An 18,743-nucleotide genomic window follows, 5' to 3' on the forward strand; every position below is an offset into this window, starting at 1 on the left:
TGGGTGGTTCCAAGTGTTCATGATCGTTGGTAAAGCTTTGAAGTAAACAAACTTGGACTCATTTTTGCAGTAAGTACACCAAGTGCTACAGATCTGTTACATTTATAAAATACGAATGATTACTTTTGAATCAGAGCAGCCAAGAATAAGACAGCCTGATGAAACAGAGATGCAACAGAAACAGAGTTTGCAAGTCAATCCCCTCCTCTCCCCCACCTTCTCAAGAGAGGGGTCTTTCACACTCTCTTGCTCGTGTCACTGTGCTTTGCTAACTCACAGATTGACAGCCCCCACGCAGCCCCTTCCAAGCACCCAGCAGATGCTGCTCTTCACCAGTTTAGCAGCCCCCTACCTCACTGCTCCCTTCTTTTCTTGGTGGCTTCCCCTAGGGCAGTGGAACACACAGCTGAGCTGATCTCAGATCCCACTGCTGCTTGGTAAGGCAGCAGAAATCATGTCCACACACAGCCCTGATACTGCCTCTCTGACTGTTTCTCTGCCTCCTGCCCATGGCTTTCTCCCAGCTACTCTCCAGAAGCTGCTGCTTCCCCTCTGTGACATGCCAAGCAGCAGCTCTCCCTGCAGCCCAACCACGGCCTTGGTGCAGGGGTGTGCAGTGAGTTGTGATCAGTCAAACAGATCAGTCAGAGCTCATCCCAGCTGAGTTTTCGTTTTGCAAAATCGGCTAATATGGAGAAAATGGACAGAAATTCACACTTTTGCTTCCCAGCTGAAAAGAGGTAGTGTACAGACTCTGTTTTTATTTTCCCATCATATAAATTGCTCTAACAAAAGATACTCTATCTTAACATTCAACTCTCTTTATTCTTCCTAGCAGCACTATTACATTTTATCCAGCTGGAAGTCCTTGACATTTCTCTTTTATAGCCTGAAATACCCTCCCCTTTCTTAGCAGATACATTCAGAAGCCTGGCCTGGACCTGGAAATTAAGCATAAAAACTGACAGCTCTAGTACTGTCCAGACGGCTGTGCAGAGAGGTGACTGTTCCAAGCCATTACTTCTCATTGAGCATCCTAACTGTTGGGTGATTTCAGTACACTGCCCCCTGTACTCACTGCTGGAGCTCAGCTCTTCCAAGGTGAAAGGAATGGACTGAAGATCTGGTAGCAGAGGTTGCAACACAGAGACAAACTTGACTGAGTGCTCTCTGGCCAGGTCTTACATCCTTAAAAAACATGAACCAAGGAATTAAGCATTGTTCCTGCTGCCTCACCAAGGGGATTCAGCTCCTTGGAGACTTACGGAAAATTTGCAAGGACATTTTGCCTGTTTCTCTTGGAAATACACAGTTCAAGCTGGGTTTGCTGAGAGGAAAACAAAGTGTACACATCCTGCTGCAGTGTAATCCCTGAGCTTTTCTCTAAGGATTGGTAACCTCTTCCTGGAGTGCTTGTTAATAGGAAAGTTGTACACTTAGGGGCACCTGTGGAGATCAGTTTAATTTTGATGGGCTTCAAATCAATTTAAACATCGAGGGGGATTTAGTTATATTGGATGTGGCCTGCTGTTCTGCCTGCAGCTGCCAGCAATTGTTTAAGATACAGAATAAAACAGTTATTATGAAACATAAAGCCTACTCAGTGGAGCTCTAACAATGGCAGCCATTTACAATGAGAGCTCTTGCTTCTTTGCAACATACTGTGCAGCAGTTTAATTTCTCATAACCTGTACAAGAGAAGACTTAGCTAAAAATAGCAGGACTAGATGAGCAGTCATCCCCTTCACAAATGCACTCATATGTCTTCCATATTACAGTCTGGTGAGATGCAAGTGGAGTTGAACACTGCTACAGCAATCAGTGGGACAAACAGCCCAACACTTGGTAACTATCACTTTGGGAGATAAGTGATCAGGAAATGATGAGGAAGTACTGTTTTTCTGAGCAGTACTCTTTTTGTTCTCCAGGCAATGCAAAAAAAAAAAAAAAAACAAAAAACTGAATCTCTTTTTCAGTACAGAATGAATCCTAGACCATAGTGTCTATACAAAAATAGTGATTTAAATCCCAGCATGCTGGCTGGGAAAAGCATAAAGCTCCTTTTATCCCCAACTAGATATTACTCCTCATTACTTCGGGCTCTTCAAATCACAACATTCCCAAGCTGTGATACCCAGAACTGTTTTATTTCATGACTCTGGGGAGATGGGAGATACATGTGAGATGCTCTCAAGTAATGACAAGACCTTCTCTTCTGTGAATCCAGATGCCAGTATCTTCATTATTTCTACAGTACACAAAAAGTCATGTTTCAGATACCTGCTACTACATAAATCTTTCTTCCATGTTGACTGCGTGTAGAGGTGGGCCCACAATGTTCTTCATGACTAGACAGTGGTTCTCAACTACAGGGAGGAACCAGACTGCTGCATTCACAGAAGCTCCTTACTTTGTCTTGCTTATGCTGAAAAATCAATATCTAGTCTTTCATAATCCTTCTTGACCAAGATATCCCTGAAAACAGCAGCAACAGCCCATCTTGTACCTTCCTGCCAGCGTTGGCCGCTCCCCAAGTGACAGGAGCTGGGAGGGACAGCACAGGGCAAAGGATCATAGAATCATAGAATCATGGAATCATAGAATCACAGAATCGCTCAGGTTGGAAAACATCTTAAAACTCATTGATTCCAACCACGACCTACCCAAACTACCTAACTAACAGCCCTCCACTAAATCATGGCCCTGAGCACCACATCCAAATGCTTTTTAAACACATCCAGGGATGGTGACTCAACCACCTCATTGGGCAGCCCATTGCAGTGCTTAACAACCCTTTCTGTAAAGTTTTTCCTGATATCCAACCTAAACTGGCTCAGCTTGAGGCCATTTCCTCTCATCCTGTCACCAGTGAGCAGAGACCAGCCCCGCTCTGCTGCAAGCACCTTTCAGATATTGGAAGAGAGCAGTAAGGTCTCCCCTCAGCCTCCTTTTCCCCAGACCAAACAGCCCCAGTTCCTCCAGTCTCTCCCCATAGGCCATATTCTCCAAGCCCTTCACAGCCTTGTTGCCCTTCTCTGGACCTGCTCCAGCACCTCCATGTCCTTTCTGTACTGAGGTGCCCCAAACTGAACACAGCACTCGAGGTGAGGCCTCACCAGTGCTGAGCACAGGGATAAAAGGGAGATGCCAGCTAGGGCTTCTTCTACCACCTCTGTGTGGGGTGAGCAGTGCAGGCCCAGGAGCTGCAGCCAGACCCAAATGAGAGTCTGAGCCACCAGGGAAGTCCTTGATGACAAGGCAGGTCTAACATCAAGCTGGGCAGTCAATCTACAGGTGACGGCCAGGCAGATCCATGGTGGTGTGACAGGTTACGTCTGTGAGTCAATGATTGGCTCAACAGGCACACAGACCTTTGGTGAGCTGGAGATGGGCAGTCCTGGGGCAAGGCTGCTCAGTGCTCAGGCAAGGCTGTTCTTGTAAGGGCTCATGCATTTCGATAACTACAGAAATCACAGAATCATTTAGCTTGGAAAAGACCTCTTACATCATCAAGTATGTCTGTTAACCCAGCACTGCTATGTCTCCTACTAAACCACGTCCTGAAGCACCGCATCTGCACATCTTCAAAATACCTCCAGGGGTGGAGAGTTTGCAGTTCGCTTCACTGAAGTCTTACCGTGCACGTTTTCATGTTTATTTCCTGTTTATTTCCTCAGACAATTATCTACTTTTCCTTCCTGGTACACGATTTATTGCAGAAACACGAAAATGTTGGCACGAGGGATGTCAGGATGGCTCCAGTCCATCACCCCACCCGCAGCAGGATTATCGGCACCAGCAGCCCAGAGCTCAGCCCAGCCAAGCCTCGGAAACCTCCAGGGTTTGAGGTCCCACAACTCGCCGAGACACCCGCTGCCGGCCGCGCGGCCCCGGCAGCACGAAGGGCGGCTGGTCCGCCCCCCGCCGGAGGCGGAGAGCCGTGCCGCCATGGCGGGGCTGCCGTGGAGGCTCTGTAACCTTCTTATGGCCGCCTTCTTCGGGCTGGCGGCCGTCGTGCAGGTGAGGGCGGCGGGCGGGACGCCGTCCCAGGCCGCGGCGGAGCTCGGGCTCGCGGCCTTACCGCGCTCCGGCGCGGCCCCGGCCCCCCGCACGCCTCTCTCCTCCGCGTCCCGCCCGCCGAGCCCGGCCCGGCCCGCGCGGAGGCTGCAAGGGCTGAGGGTGCGCTTCCTCGCCGCAGGTGAACGATCCCGACGCTGGGCTGTGGGTGGTGAGTACGGCCTGGAGCCCCGCGGGGCTGAACGTGGGGCCCTCGCGCTCGGCTAGCGGCAGAACGCGGAGCACGCCGGTCCCGCCCGCCCCGTTTCGCCTGCGCTCGCCGGGGCTCACCGGCTCGGTTGGCTCCTGCCAGCGCGGGCCTCAGTGGGGATCCCGAACTCTCAAGAAAGTTAAAGAAGACTCGCTCTCTTCTGTCTACTGCTGTCGTTCTCAGGAGCGGCCGTCAGTGGTCCTGGGGCGGCGTGAGCGGGGCTTGGAGCCGCAGCGGCCAGAGGTGTCCGTGGGTGGCGGGAGCCGCGGGTGGGTCCGTGCCCCTGCGCTCCCCGCACATCCCTTAAGCGGTGAACCCAGCTGGCAGTGCCGAGGCCGGGATGCAGGAACGGGGCTGCTGCTGTTCCCACCTGGCACGGTCGGGGAGTGGGGAGCAGTTCCTCGCAGGGCCTTTCCCGAGGGGAACCGCAATGCAACCTTGGAGCTGGAGCACGAGTTCTGGTGCTTGGCTGACCTCCTCCAGCTGTGTCACACAAGGATTTTGGGTGGCAGGTAGGGGAGCACTGGGTTTTTCCTGCACACAGGGTAGTGCTAGCAGTACTGGGGAATGCGGAAGGGAGAGAGCTGTACAGCTGCTTTGTGCATCTCACAAAATGTTGTGGAGAAATTGCTGTGGGTGACTACATCTCCTTCCTTAGCTTGCTAAGTTTGTGTTTGATTAATAGGTTGTCTACTTGGTGCCGGCTGCCCTTACGCTGTTTGTTGTCCTTAACCCTTTGGTAACAGGTATGATATCAGTGTGTAAAACAGAATCTCTGCTCAGATTTTGCCCCTGAAAAGTTTGTTTTCACTGAGTCACAGGTCAGGTTGTATGGACACGTGTCCTGCTGCGTTTTGTGTGCAGAAAGCTGAGGGGCCTGCTTCTGCTGAAGGTAGTATTAGTATCTGTGATTGGAAATGCTGCAAGCAAACACAGGAGCCCTACTTAAAGGGCTGCCACAGGGTTGGTCTTACCACTACACCTTTATTTAAGCACTCATGCAACAAATGGAGCACAATCCTGGGAGCATGTTCTGAACCTGGCTCTGTTGTTGACCTTAGTACATAGTTTAATTCATGCAGTCTCTCTGTTGTAAAGTTGGGTTTTTGCTTACCTATGTCATACACAAGCTGTTAAGCTCTGCACAATGCTTTGAGAGAGCTAAAGGTCTTTATTAGTATCAAGTACTACACCTGCTCCACACGGCACACAGGCAGTGGTGCTGATGCTTGGAGAAGTCTGTGCAGTGACTGAGTTTCCAGTGTTGCACACTGAGGACTAACCTATATGAGGTGTTGAAATAATTGTTCAGATCAGATATGGTCCAGGACTCCAGAAAATAAGTTTTAATTTTTAAATGACTGTTACAGAAACTCTCTAAACCAAAAGATAGTTTAGAAAGCCAACACTTGTTTATCGCAGTGCTGGGTGCATGGGGATCCTTCCACAAAGCATGCATACCCCAGAGCTAGATCACCCTCACTGTATGCAATATTCATGCACTGTATGCATGAATATTCATACAATTCCCATGAAGTTCTTGCCTACTCTCAGGATTGCCATACATGTTAAATCCAACATTGCACCTGCCCTGTTCAGTCAAGGGGTTCTTGCAAGGGATCTCTTAGTTGGTTTTGTAGTTTACCTGTAGGTAGCACTGATGTTGAAATACACAGACTGCGCTTTGGAACTTCTTTCTCTCTTAGATTGCCCCTTGTTGCCTTCCCACAATGTTTGCACAAAGGGACCTGTTTTTTGAATTACAAACTGAATTGTTTAAATCTTTGGTATCATGACTATTGTCAATTAAAGTAACTGTATCTTCTCTGAGTGAATGTTTAATCTGATTTGAAACTACGCTTCTACCAGAAGAGAGAATCTTCAGGAGTACAGTCATTGTCACATATCACACCATTACAATTTTCCACCTTAAGCATACAGTGTGGCACCATTCATAAAACCAGAACCTATGAGAATCGCTGCCCGCGTTTTCAGACATTTCAGGGGAGGCTTGCAGTAGGTACAGCCTCAACATAGTTGAGGCATTCAACTGGTTAGGAGAATCTGCAAGGTAGTTTACAGGTTTACTTGCACCACAATCTTTAGGAAATCAAGATTAAAACTGCACAACTGTTGTGTAATTTGACATTATGTAAATTCAACAAGTGGTCTTTGTCACTCAGGCCTATGGAACCTCTAATGCAGCCTCTGCAGAGCTGCAGTGAGTTTGGCCAAATTATTAGTTTATAGTGTTATTATGAAGTTAGGTCACAATGAACTCTTGAATTTTGGCAGCCCCTCATTTTTCATGCTTGCCTGGAGAAGTCAGTGCCTAGGAAAGACTGCTTTTGACTTCCCAGTGTTTGCTATGGATGTTGCTGAGATCATCTGGAGCTCAGCATGTGCCATTTCACCTCTCCTCCTCGAGGAAATGGACATGGAAAGCAAGAAGAAACTGTGGGTCCATTCAGATTTTTCATGTCTCTGTTTCTCTCTCTAAAACATTAGTCCCCAGCCCCGAGGCAGAGATGTCATGTTGCTCATGGTCACTGGCAAAAGGTCAGAGGGGGGCTTGTCATGGAGCATGGAGGCAGATGCTCCTTGTGCCATGGCGTTAGCACTGCTGGTCAGAGCTGTGAGCGTGCACTCCAGAAGAGCTGTTTCTCCTAATTAAGCAAACTCCCATTTGTAACCTGCCTTCTGATTTTCTGTGCATACTGAATGCTGGAACATGTTTTGCTTGCTTAGGCTAACAGGAAACCGTTTTCTTTGCAGCACTGCTGCCAAGAAATTGCATTCCTGGGAAAGGAAGACCCCAGCTCGCTAGTGTACAATTTCAACAGCTCTTTCTAGCAGCTTTCCATAATCATACATGGTATTAATTCTGTCTTCCTGCCTAGGGCATATGTGCTGCAGGCATTTCTGTTAGCAGCTTAGTTACTCTTCAATTCACAGAATGTACTTCATGCTACATTGCAGTTTCTGCCAGCTTATTCTTTTCCTCAGAAAACTTTTTTTGGAGGAGCCTCTGTGACCTTCATTCTGCTGGCTGTATTATTGGGGCCATTTCCTTGGCTTACTCTTTGTTTGCATATACTCAAGGAAACATCTTGCATGAAGAGGAGGGCAGGTAAGTACTGAATTCCCCTGAAAGACTTTGGTACACCAGGCTGTCTCCCAGTGGGTCACGTTGCTAAGCTCTGTTGGACTGCTGCAGTGGTGCTGTTGGTTCTGGTAAATCAAACCAAGGAGGAAGGAATACAGCATTACAAACCAGCAATTTGTTGGATAAAAGGACTGAAAGGCAGCTGAAGGATCATGCCTGAATCCTACCCAAATGAGGCAGCTAGATTTAACTGGGGACAGTTCTGGCTTTCAGAGACCACAGCACAGTACTGTGAAATAGCTGTGTGTTGTGCTACAGGAGCTGTACAAATAGCATTTAGTGGTAAAAACTCTTGAGGGGATACCATTTCTGTGCTTAACTGTCACAGGCTGCTGAGTCCTCTGAATTGCTGGGTACCAAGGAGGAGGAAGGATCTTTCACCTGGATATTCCCTTGATTGCTTGGCTAAACTGGGTGCTTGCTCAGCAGAGGGGAAGTAGTAGCAGCTAGCACTTCTGTTTACAGTGAGGAGTAGTGCAGTGTTGCTTTGCTATATATATTGATGAGGGAAATGTGCTATAGAAGTTTATTTTTATATTTAATATATTTTTATATAGAAAAAGTTATATTTTCACTTATTTTTTATAGTTAAGTTTATTTTTATATATGTGGGGTTTTTTTTAATAGAAGGGATTTTTTATATTAAGTTTAGCAATGGAACAAAAGCAGAAGCAGGAATTTCTGCAGCTGTACAGCTGAGTTGTGTGTTTGTAGATTTGAGGTGGAAAGCAATACTGTGATTATTTGAAGTGCAGTCCCTATGACATATATTTAACATCTCCAAAGGGAGACAGCCCATACTTACACTATTCTTTTGGAGGCAATTTGCATTTTTCATAAGCAAGCAGATGTTTCTGTTATTTTCTGATTTAGTTTTTGTTTGGCTTTCTAGAGAGTTGTTTGGTCTGGTGATCATTACAACATGGATGAGTCTTTGTCGCAGTTCAGCAAAGTAAGTTTTTCTTAATTCACTCATATGTTCAGATTTAGTGAGTAGCTTCTTGGAAACCTGTAGGTGATTTTGGCTGCTTGTTCTTCTACTTCATGTTTTGATGTTTGTGTGGAGCTCAGCTCTGTTGGATCCTCTCCAACTCATCATGTTCTGTGATTTTCCCATTCATGTTACCGTCTAAATCTTAATCCTCAACGGCAGTATTTGGTGCTGCAGCTTGTAGGATCCTTTACATCTAGAAGTCTGCAGAACTAGGGGGAAGGAAAACTTAAAACATTTTTTTTCTTGCTTCTTCTGCAATAATGAGGAGACACATTCCCCTTTTGTACAAAGACAGTGTGCTCTTTCTGTGGAACAGGCCAGTGAACATGAGCCACTACTGCTAATGAAAGCTACAAAACCATTTCTACCGTTGCTCCCAAATTAAGAGCTTTCCAGTGAGTGCTTTGTCTAATGCGGTCTGCTGCATTCTACCAGCACGGACAGGGGTGCAAGTGCTTTCCCTTCCAGCCTCTCTGGAGATCTGTATTACAGCAGTTTCACTAAATTAATTTGTAACAGCTGGGAGCATGATAAGTCTCAGGCTGCCAAACAATATTTTGTAATGTTGAAACACGCAATGTGCTCTGGGCAGTGCTTTTGTTTCACATAGCCTGTGAAGGTGGCAGAACACATTTCTGCTGGCATATGGTACAGCTCCACTAAAGACTCTGCTGATGCAGCTACAGAAGCTTCATAGAGATGACACAGCGGCCAAAGGCTCTCTGCTGTCTTTAGCCAACCACAGCCACGGCAGTGGTAGCAGTCTGAATTGAAACCACACTGTTGCATTTGCTTCTTTGTAGGAATCCGCTGGGTGGAATTCATCTGACTGCTGCGATCTTGGTTGCTCTCTTCCCCTTCGTTTCATGGCTGTACATTTATGTGAACAAAGAGATGCGAGAATCTTGGCCAGAACACTGTAAAACTGTGATTTGACCAGGTGGAGACAGCACATAAATAAATATTCTGACCTTATTTGCTGCTGCTTTTTGGTTCTTAATGAAAGGTTAGTATCAGTCTGACAGGACAGGAATGGGCGGCTGCTTCCCACAGTGTGGCTTGAAGCTTCCAGGAAAAAAAAATGAAGAACATTGTCAAATTTAAGGGGAGAATTTTTCTATGGATACTGTTCAGCCTGCTTCTTTGGATGTTTTCAAAGCATCCTTGACCTTCTTGTGATATAAGATTAATTATTCAAAATATCTGGGCATCCCCAGTTCAGTCTCTCCTTCCACCTTGTATCTGGGAAAGCTACTGTTCTGTAACATTAAGGGAAAAGTAGATCAAACACTTTGTTTCAATAAATGACTCATTATGGATATAAAACTTGAAAGATGTCTGACAAGATACTCCACTGAGATTTGCTGAAAGGTGAACCAGTCTGTTTCTGTTCCTACGCTAAAATTGTAAGTGGAATATATCTAAAGCAATATTTTTGCTGTTACCTTTAACTGAAAGTCATGGTTTTGACAGAGTAGTAAATACTATTTTTCTAAAGAAAACCAAGTGAAAGCTTCTTTATTTTCTGCAAAAAGCATGCTCACAGAGTGCCGCCAGCAGACACAGTCACTGTTACAACCTGCTTCTCAAAGAATTTCTGTTCCTGGAAATCAGAACTCGTGCAGCAACCCAGAGACTAAGCATGCTCCATCATCACTGGTCACGGAGAAGCACGTGCAGGTGAGCGTGAATACTCAGGCTGTGGAGACAGCATGGATCCAGATGCAGCACAGCAACACGCTTTGAGTCATCCCCAGTCAGAGCTCAGAGCTTGTTTCCCTCAGTGCTGCTGCAGGCCAGGGATACACACGTATCCCACCTGCTATATCTGCAGCATTACACGATGCCATAGTTTTCCTGCCTTTATTTTATTTTAAAGCTTGGGCCTCTCTGCACTGTGCTCTGATGTAGCATAGACAGTGCCCATTTTCATTGGCTTCACTTTTTTCAAAATGACTTTAGTCTTTTAAAGCAGCATTAAGAAGACTGCTTTAGGCTGCAGCTTGGACTTTCCAGCTAGATGTATGTAGCTGCTTCTGGGTGGGTACAATTTTAATGCTTTAAATCTGACTAAATCAGGTATATCCTGGAAAAACAAAACTACCACCTAGTGGCTTTTTGTTTGTGTTTTTTTTCCACAATGAACAGCAATCTGTTCAGGACTGGGTGGTTAGTCAACATTCTGCATTCTTCAAACACGGTTACTGGCCTTCTCTATTCTCCAAGAAGTTAAGTCTTGTTCCTTACAAAAACATAATTTTTAGAGTTCTATATCTGAGAGAGAAACATGAGAGTTAAAACTGCAAGCATCAGACATGTAGATCTTTCTACAAGCAAAGAACATGCTGGATGCCATACTTTTTAGTCTGAGTACTTCCTAAAGGAGAAAAGTTTGCAGTTAGACATCTGCTTGGCATTTTCAGAAACACATCACTCTGTCTGAAATTCTGCCCCTTCCCTTTAATACCATTTTATCATCATAGACATGAATAGTTCCAAAGGCATTGCTTTCAGGTGGAGTTTCAATAACCCCCTCCAAAGTAAGATGATGAACACCATGCGAGTCTAAACAGTAGCCACCATCGTGCAGGTGCCCTGCAAGAAAGCAGACCACACACTGATGAGAGTGTATGACAGAAAGGGCATCTCTGTAATTCCAGGCTAGGCAAACTTTGTCTGAAGCATCTGGGTGAATGGGCAGATGACCTGCAGCAGAGAGGGAAAGAAGCAGAAAAGTTACTTAACACATAACAGAATCACCAAGGTTGGAAAAGGCCTCAAAGATCACCCAGTCCTACCATCACTATACCTCATCTCTCAATACAACATCTTGAACACATCCAGGGATGGCGTGCCCTCCCTGGGTAGCCCGTTCCAGTGCCTGACTGCTCATTTGGAGATGAAATTTTTCCTAACCTGATTCCTACCTGAATCTCCCCTCCAAAAAGAGGCCATTCCCTCTTGTTCTATTGCTAATTACAGGGGGGAAGAGGCTGACAACCACCTGCAGGAGGTTATGGCAAGGTGGGAGTTGGCCTCTTCTCCTGTGTAGTGCCCAGTGCCTATACATCCTTGTTTGGTGATTCTCTATATAAACAGAACCACTTTAGTTTGGAGTGCAGGAAAAATCAGGGCATCTGTAAAGTTCTCGTATTTCATTTCTTTCTTCCTTTCAAATATCTTTCATCTTCTTCTTTATACAGCATCTTGATTTCAGAATATTAGGTCCCAGCTCAGCAATACTCAGACGCTGCCAGATTGCTTCTGGGGGTTTGTGAATACCCCATCCCTGGAGGCATTCAAGGCAGGCTGGATGTGGCTCTGGGCAGCCTGGTCTGGTAGTTGGCGGCCCTGCACACAGCAGGGGGTTGGAGCTGGATGATCATTGTGGTCCTTCTCAACCCAGGCCATTCTATGATTCTATGAATCAAACTGCTCCCAAACAAGCAGCTTTCCTGGGTGGGAAGCTCAGGCTGCTGCCTCTATCCAACAAGCTCATCCAAGTGTGAGACACAGCTGCTATTCTCCAACTACACCACTTACATATGTACCTGATACTATGTTTTCCTCTGCTAACTTGTATTAGTTTGCTTCGTAACCATTTTGCATATATCCTCCATATCCACCTACCCATAACGACAACTTTTTCATGGTTTTCATCGGAGAACCTGAGTACGTCATCGAACCAGTCCAGCTGGGCTTGGCTAAATCCTCCATTGAATTCTACGAACTGAGGTTCTTCCAGTCCTGCGATGAAGAAGAAGGTTAGGCACACGTGCACGCACCTACGGTGTATAAGGAACCTATAAGGTTCCTTATTTGCTTCCCTTCTATCAACAACGGTTTATCCTTGGGATTTCTGCGGTGCCTCAGCTCGGGGCTCCCCGCACGAGGCCGGGCGCCGCTTTAGCGCCGCACCTCCCGAGCGCGGCGATACCTGCGGGGCTGTTGAGGTCCGCGTTGCGGTTCTTCTCCCTCAGCAGCCGCAGGGCAGCCCGGTGCCGAGGGCTGTCGGCGTCCCGGCCCAGCGGGCTCAGCTCGTAGCCGTCCAGCAGCACGAAGCGGAAGCGCGGCGCCGGGCAGAAGTGGTACGCGTGGCAATCGCCGGGCGGCGCGGCGGGCGGGCCGGGGCCCGGAGGCGGGTGGCTGCAGAGGCCGCTCTGCGCCAGGCGGGCCCGTGCGAAGTTGTACAGCTCGTGGTTGCCCCAGGCGTGGTGCACCGGCACCCGGAGCCGTCCCAGCGCCGCCAGCACCCGCGCCAGCGCCGCCTCCGCCTCGGCGGAGCCGCTCCGCGCGTTGACGCCGTCGATGCAGTCGCCCAGCTGCAGCACGAAGGCGGGCGGCGGCCGCTCGGCGGCCCAAGCCTCCACGGCGGCCCGCAACAGGCGGAGGCTGTGCCGGTAGTACCGCCGGCGGCAGCCCCAGAAATCGCAGCCGTCCTCCGCGTCCGCGTGCTGGACGTCCGCGATGACCCCGAAGGAGAACCGCGGGGCGGCCTCCATGGCGGCTGCCGCCCGGAGCCGGAAGGGGCGGGCTACGGGGCGGGGCGGGGTGGAGGAGCGGGCGGGCGGAATGGCGGCGTTGCGCGGCTCGCGCTGCTGGCGGCTGTGGCGGCCGTGGTGCCTCCCGCCCGGCGCCGCTGTCGCGTTCCCGAGCCGGATGCAGGCGCTGCAGGGCCGGGCCGCGGCGACGCTTCTGTCACTCGGGGCCGCGCCGGCACCGGGCTGCCGCTCCGCGTCCCGATTGCCGCCCGGAAGCGGCCGCCGCGCAGCACCGCAGCGCACGGTGAGAACCGGGGGGGGGGGAATAGGAGGGGAGTTCCGCGCTCGCTCCGGTCCCGCTCCCCCCGCCTCGGGGCAGGAACCCCGCCTGGCGAGGTGTGCGGGCAGCGCCCGGCCCCTGACCGAGCTCTCCCCCTGCAGCTGGTGTCCTGGCGGGCGCTGGGAGCCGCCCTCATCCTGTGCGGAGGGCTGCTGCTGGCCATGAAGAGGGTGAAGAAGGCGAAGGAGGAGAGTGAGTGTTTCCCGGCGGGGGGGCGGGGTGGAATCGTGGAGCCCTTCTCCGAATTGCTGCTCCTTTGCCTTCCTGCTTGCATTCTCACGTGCGCTGTTTCTGTCGCGTTCACGCTTTCTGCTCGGAGCCCCGCGAGGGGTGGGAGAACCTTCCGCTGCCCCGGGAGCTGTGGTTCTCTGCACGCATTTCCTCGTTTTTAATGCTGAAGTCTCACAACTGCCGGATGTGTTCGGTTCGTCAATGCGTACGGAGCCAGGCCACACAGCTCTCCATCTCGTGCACCTGCGACAGCAATGTGACAGTCCAGTGACGATGAACGATCGTTGTGGTTTTCGGAACATAGCGATCGGTACAGAAGTTTGGCTGAAGTGGAAGGCGCTGCTTGGGAGCCTTTTCTGCTTGGGAGCTGTGCGCAGTGGGTGGCAGCAGGGCTGCCCCACTGCTGCTGCTCCGGGGCCTGACCTGCAGGGATGGGGCACGGATTGCAGTGCTGGAATTCACCTCCTCCTGCTGTTCCTGTAGAGCTGGAGAAGGAGCGGAACCGAGGCATCGGGAAACCGCTGCTGGGAGGGCCCTTCTCGCTTGTCAGCCACGAGGGACAGCCCAGGACCAACAGAGACTATCTTGGCCAGTGGGTGCTCATCTACTTCGGCTTCACGCACTGCCCCGACATCTGTCCTGAGGAACTGGACAAAATGATTGAAGTGGTCAATGAAATTGGTACGGGAATTGGGCTGTAGGAGGGCAAGGCTTATCGTGGTGACCTGTTTCCTGTGGGAGTAAATGCCTGTCTTACAAAATGCTGTTAATTAGCATTCAGTAGTTGAATTAATTACTGAACAATATGTAAATCAAGCTTCCTGTCTCTTGGATCAGGTGTTTGGGATGTGACAGCACTGACCTTTCTAGAACAGAGGATTTCTGTTTAATAAGGCACGGTCGTGGCAGGTTACATGCACTCGTGTTCTGCACCAGCGCCCATCTGTCTTCTCCTCTCAGCAGGGCACAGCCTCCAGCTGGAGCTGTGCACAAGCACAGAGGGTTGGTTTTCATGGCATTTATTTACTTCTTTCAGAGATAGTATTATAGAAATTAAGCAACACCAAACAGCCTTTTTTCTTTGCTACTTAGGGAGGACTCAGGTGGATGTTGTAGCAATCTGCCTCTGACTGTGTTTGAAGGGATATTAGGAAATCGTTTTTAGGTTGCTAAGAAAAAAGTGTAATAGTTGATGTTTCTGTTCACAGATAGAATCCCGTCCTTGCCTGATCTGACCCCACTCTTCATCACCATTGATCCTGAGAGGGACAGTGAAGAAGCCATTGCCAGATATGTTAAAGGTACAGGTTTTTTTCTATCTTGGAGCTTTATAACAATCAGTAGAAAGTAATGAAAAGGAGGCTTCGAGAGGATTCTTTTCACACGAATATCTAAGTGTCTTTTTTCTCTGTAGAATTTTCTCCAAAGCTGGTTGGATTGACTGGTACCAGAGCACAGATCGACCAAGTGGCCAAAGCCTTCCGCGTGTATTACAGCGAAGGTCCCAAAGATGAAGACAATGATTACATTGTGAGTAAATGTAGGGCCTTTGCTTAATGGAAGGTTTTGGTTGAGAATGGGATAAAGATTTTAATCAAAAGACAGCTGCTGTAATCTGTGCTGAAGCCCTCTGTGACAGAGCCCTGTTGCACCCACATCTTGAGCTGAGTTATAGAGGTGTGAACTGAGGAGCCCTCTTACGAGTTCAGCACCTCACTGAAAACATAGCTCTTGGAAACATGCAGTCCAAGTTCTGCATGCAGAATGCATACGAGCTCTCAGGCTCATATGGCCTGATAATGAATTTAACTGTTTTTTTTTCATCACATAACCAATTTGACGGGCTCTTTTCCCATGTGCTCCAAAGTGAAAATGGAACTGAGGAATTACAGACGATGAAATGCAGAGAAATCATGTGCAGCTTGGGAGGCCAGTGAGCTAGAAATGTTTGGAAACTGACAGATAATAGAGGAAAGTAGCACTTTGATTTTGGTCTGATCCAGTGTTTTTATCCTTACTCTCATTTTTCAAACTGCCTGACTGCAGCAAATAAATTATGCATGTGGGCAAAAGACTGGTGGAACAAAAACGTTGATACATGTAAAGAAAAGGCAAAAGCAATGCACAGTCTCTGTAAAGGGAAGACAGTCACCATGGTAAACATACTCATCTGGACTCCTAAAAGAGTGTCAGGTGGGACATCAAGAACCAGCTTTTGCTTAAAGTGTCAGCTCAGTAGCTAGACGGCAGTGTCCAAGACAGTATGTTTGGGTGCAGGGAGGAGATTGCTGGGGAAATTCAAAAGACACTTTAATCAGTCTACTGTCAGTCAAAAGGTACTGCCTCAAATCAGATTTATGAAAGGGAGATGCAAGAATAGGAGGATTGGCAAAGAATGTGGACTAAGTAGAGGGAAAAAAGTCTGTCGAATCTTACACTGAATGTGTGAACAGAGTTTCAGAAGAGATGGAAAGAGGTCGCAAAAGCTGAAGGAGGGCTGCTGTTTGTGAATTAAATCACATATAGATTCTAGCAAAGCACTTACAGGTTTTAATACAGGGATCTCGCCATGGGAAAGAAGTGTGTAGATGAGAGCAGCTTCAAGGGAAGCTGGAAGGAAGAATAAAAAGAGACCATAACTACAAATGTTAGTAATTATGAGAAAGGATTCAGGCTCCAGAGAGAACAGCTGTGCTGTGCTGGGGTTGTGCTAAGCACCTGGAAGCCTGGAGTGTGAGAAGAGCAGTGGGAGACAGTGAGGAAGAAAGCAGTGAGTTTGGGGCAGAACAGCCTGAGAGCCGCAGCCGTGGTGCCACAGGGAGCAGTGTGTGTGCATCAATTCTGGCTGCAACTCCAGCAAGCTCTGCGTATTTGCTGCAGGAAGGTGAGAAGACACGAGCCTCTGAAACCAACTGGAAAGAGGATAACAGCAACAGCAAATCTTGGAAGGACAGCTGTAGGCTGGTTTTGTGCCTGCCTGTCACCCAGGCAATTACTGCTCTGCCTCTTCTCTCAATAAGGGCTTTTTTCCTCATTGTGTCATGCATAGAGCTGCCTTCCAGTCAGTGAGTCAGAATGGTGCTTGTGTAGGAGCGAGCGCTGTGTGTTCTGTGTGCTGCTGAGCGGTGGGGAGGAGGCAGAGATCAATTCTCTGCTTGTTTTGGCTTGAAAAGAACATGGAGATGAACACTTACAAATAATCATTCCTAAACTTCTATTTATATTTTGCAAGTATTATTTGAATATTGATAGTTCCTATATAATAATCTCAATTTTGTAATTAATTACGGAGCGTGCAATTTTTTATCTTTTGCTTTATTTCATGGTTTGGAAGATTGCACTGAAAGTCGTACAGTGATCTTGTGCACTCATATAGTGGCAGTGCACCACAGCTTGAAAAGTAGTGGTCTCTTGGCTGTCCTTAACCTCCTGCAGGCACGGAGTTCAGGTTCTATGGGCAGGCAGCCTGTTCTGGATTTGTGTTGGTGGTGGTCTCATCGAAGGGCAAGAAGGTTTGAATTATAATTCAAACTCCTTTAAAAGGTTCTGGTGTTTGATTTTGTGGTCATTTCTCAAATATTTGATACCTAGAATAAAATATTTTAGTTAACATACTTCAGTAAAATTTTAAGAAACACGAATGCCATTATGGAAAAGCTGTAAAATGTAATGTATCCTTTTAGCTTCTGATGCTGGAAATACTTACGCAGTTTCTTGGTTCCAAACACAGACCTGCTCTTGGTATGTGAGTGCATCTGTGTCGTTTTTGTTCAGTGGCACTAAGGTTATGTACTCACTGCAGATTCCTGGCCTCCATTTTCAGTTTATTATGTCTTTTCTCATAGAGGTGCTGTCACGGATCACCCAGAGATGTTTTAAAGATACTTAAAATGAAATTATTTTTAATATAAATAAAATTGGAGTACCTCACACTTCCAAACCATTGTTACTGTTAATTTTTTTCAGGTTATTTCAAATTCTGTCCCATTATCTCGCTCAGACTCCGTGTGGTGTCTGCAGATGCCATCACAAGGAGCCAGCAGAGGGAACCCTCTCCCAGCACATGGTGTTTCCCTGCACGCCGGCTCCTGTGTCTGCAGCTCCTGTGTCCCAGTGATGCCCTTGGTCCCTTTGTTTGCAGTGATGGCGAATTCTCTTTACTGAAGTATCTCCATTTATACTGGATTTACATGATAAGAGCAACAGAAGCCTGGATACCTTCTGGTGTTGGAGAGCATTAGGAGAATTAGAAGGAAATTGGGAAAAGTGAGGGGGAAAGGCCACCAGCCTGTGCCTTCCCCATGTTTTCCCAGCCCTCTGTGTGCTGAGGGAGGGCTGCCTCTGCCTGGGGAGGATCTGTCTGCATACAGAGCTCCTTCATGCATCCTGAGTGCCAGTGAGGAATTTGTTCTGTCAAGAAGAACAACAGAAGGTCACTCAGGTGATGATAAAGTTTCCCAGATCTTACTTTAGCTTGTTGGCAAGAAGTCTTGTTGGACAGCTGGATGCACCACTGAATGGAGCATGGTTGATGCTGTCTTTGAGAGATGTGCGGGATCTTTTTTCACCAGATAACAATGTGCTTTCTTGCAGGTGGATCACACAATAATAATGTACCTGCTTGGGCCAGATGGTGACTTTGTGGACTATTATGGCCAGAATAAGAGGAGTGCTGAGATTTCTGCTTCTATTGCTGCACACATGAGGAAATACAGATCGTAAAGTATGAGGTCTCTGGACATACATCAGCTGTAGGGTTGGCTGTAATTGGGCATTGTTTTCTGTGGAGCTCAAGCAGAAATGCATGAGTGTAATGTCCAACCACCATATACCTCTTTTCTTCCAAATACAAAAGGCAACAGCACTCAAAAATCTACAGAACCTTCCTGCTGGATAGCATCTGCAGAGAAATCTGGACTACAGGTTGAAATTCAGGACTTCTTGGAAACGTTGGTGTGTACAAAAGATAGAAAACACTTTTCATTTCAGAAGAACACGTGGCAGAATTAGTTGGTATCTCTTGGCCAGACATCATCTGGAGAACCTTTGCCTTCTTTTTTTCACGCCTTCTAGGAATGGCACTTAGTATATTGTGATAGAGAGGCTGAAAGTTGTTGAGGTTGAGAAGATGAAGAATGCTGGAAATGTCAGCAGCTGCCATGCATGGGACCAGCGCTGTGCTGTGCCCAATCTTCCTCGTTTGAATGCAGAAGCAGTGGTTTTTTTTTTTCTTGATGATTTCTCCAAGGAAGCGCTGTTGACTT

The 18,743-nt window shown here is 47.8% G+C and overlaps 3 protein-coding genes across 3 annotated transcripts; 2 read left to right on the forward strand and 1 right to left on the reverse strand.

The window, feature by feature from the left end:
* Window positions 1–3,948: 3,948 nt before the first annotated feature.
* On the forward strand, window positions 3,949–9,363 carry TMEM220 (transmembrane protein 220; the record flags this gene model as incomplete). Its single annotated transcript, XM_079544108.1, has 6 exons — window positions 3,949–4,020; window positions 4,199–4,228; window positions 4,953–5,013; window positions 7,274–7,397; window positions 8,326–8,385; window positions 9,231–9,363. The coding sequence occupies 6 exons, from the start codon at window positions 3,949–3,951 to the stop codon at window positions 9,361–9,363; spliced, it is 480 nt and encodes a 159-aa protein (XP_079400234.1).
* A 1,483-nt stretch (window positions 9,364–10,846) lies between these two features.
* ADPRM (ADP-ribose/CDP-alcohol diphosphatase, manganese dependent) lies at window positions 10,847–12,956 on the reverse strand (the record flags this gene model as incomplete). Its single annotated transcript, XM_079544392.1, has 3 exons — window positions 12,365–12,956; window positions 12,058–12,174; window positions 10,847–11,133 (listed from the first exon to the last, which is right to left on the reverse strand). The coding sequence occupies exons 1-3, from the start codon at window positions 12,927–12,929 to the stop codon at window positions 10,847–10,849; spliced, it is 969 nt and encodes a 322-aa protein (XP_079400518.1). The 5' UTR covers window positions 12,930–12,956.
* Window positions 12,957–12,999: 43 nt separating this feature from the next.
* On the forward strand, window positions 13,000–18,201 carry SCO1 (synthesis of cytochrome C oxidase 1; the record flags this gene model as incomplete). Its single annotated transcript, XM_079544428.1, is given in 6 exon segments — window positions 13,000–13,213; window positions 13,216–13,440; window positions 13,963–14,160; window positions 14,688–14,780; window positions 14,894–15,009; window positions 18,073–18,201. Coding segments are annotated over 6 exon segments (975 nt in total).
* Between the last annotated feature and the right edge of the window lie 542 nt (window positions 18,202–18,743).

The sequence above is a fragment of the Tetrao urogallus genome (assembly GCF_951394365.1).
Source record: "Tetrao urogallus genome assembly, chromosome: 18".
NCBI lineage: Eukaryota > Metazoa > Chordata > Aves > Galliformes > Phasianidae > Tetrao > Tetrao urogallus.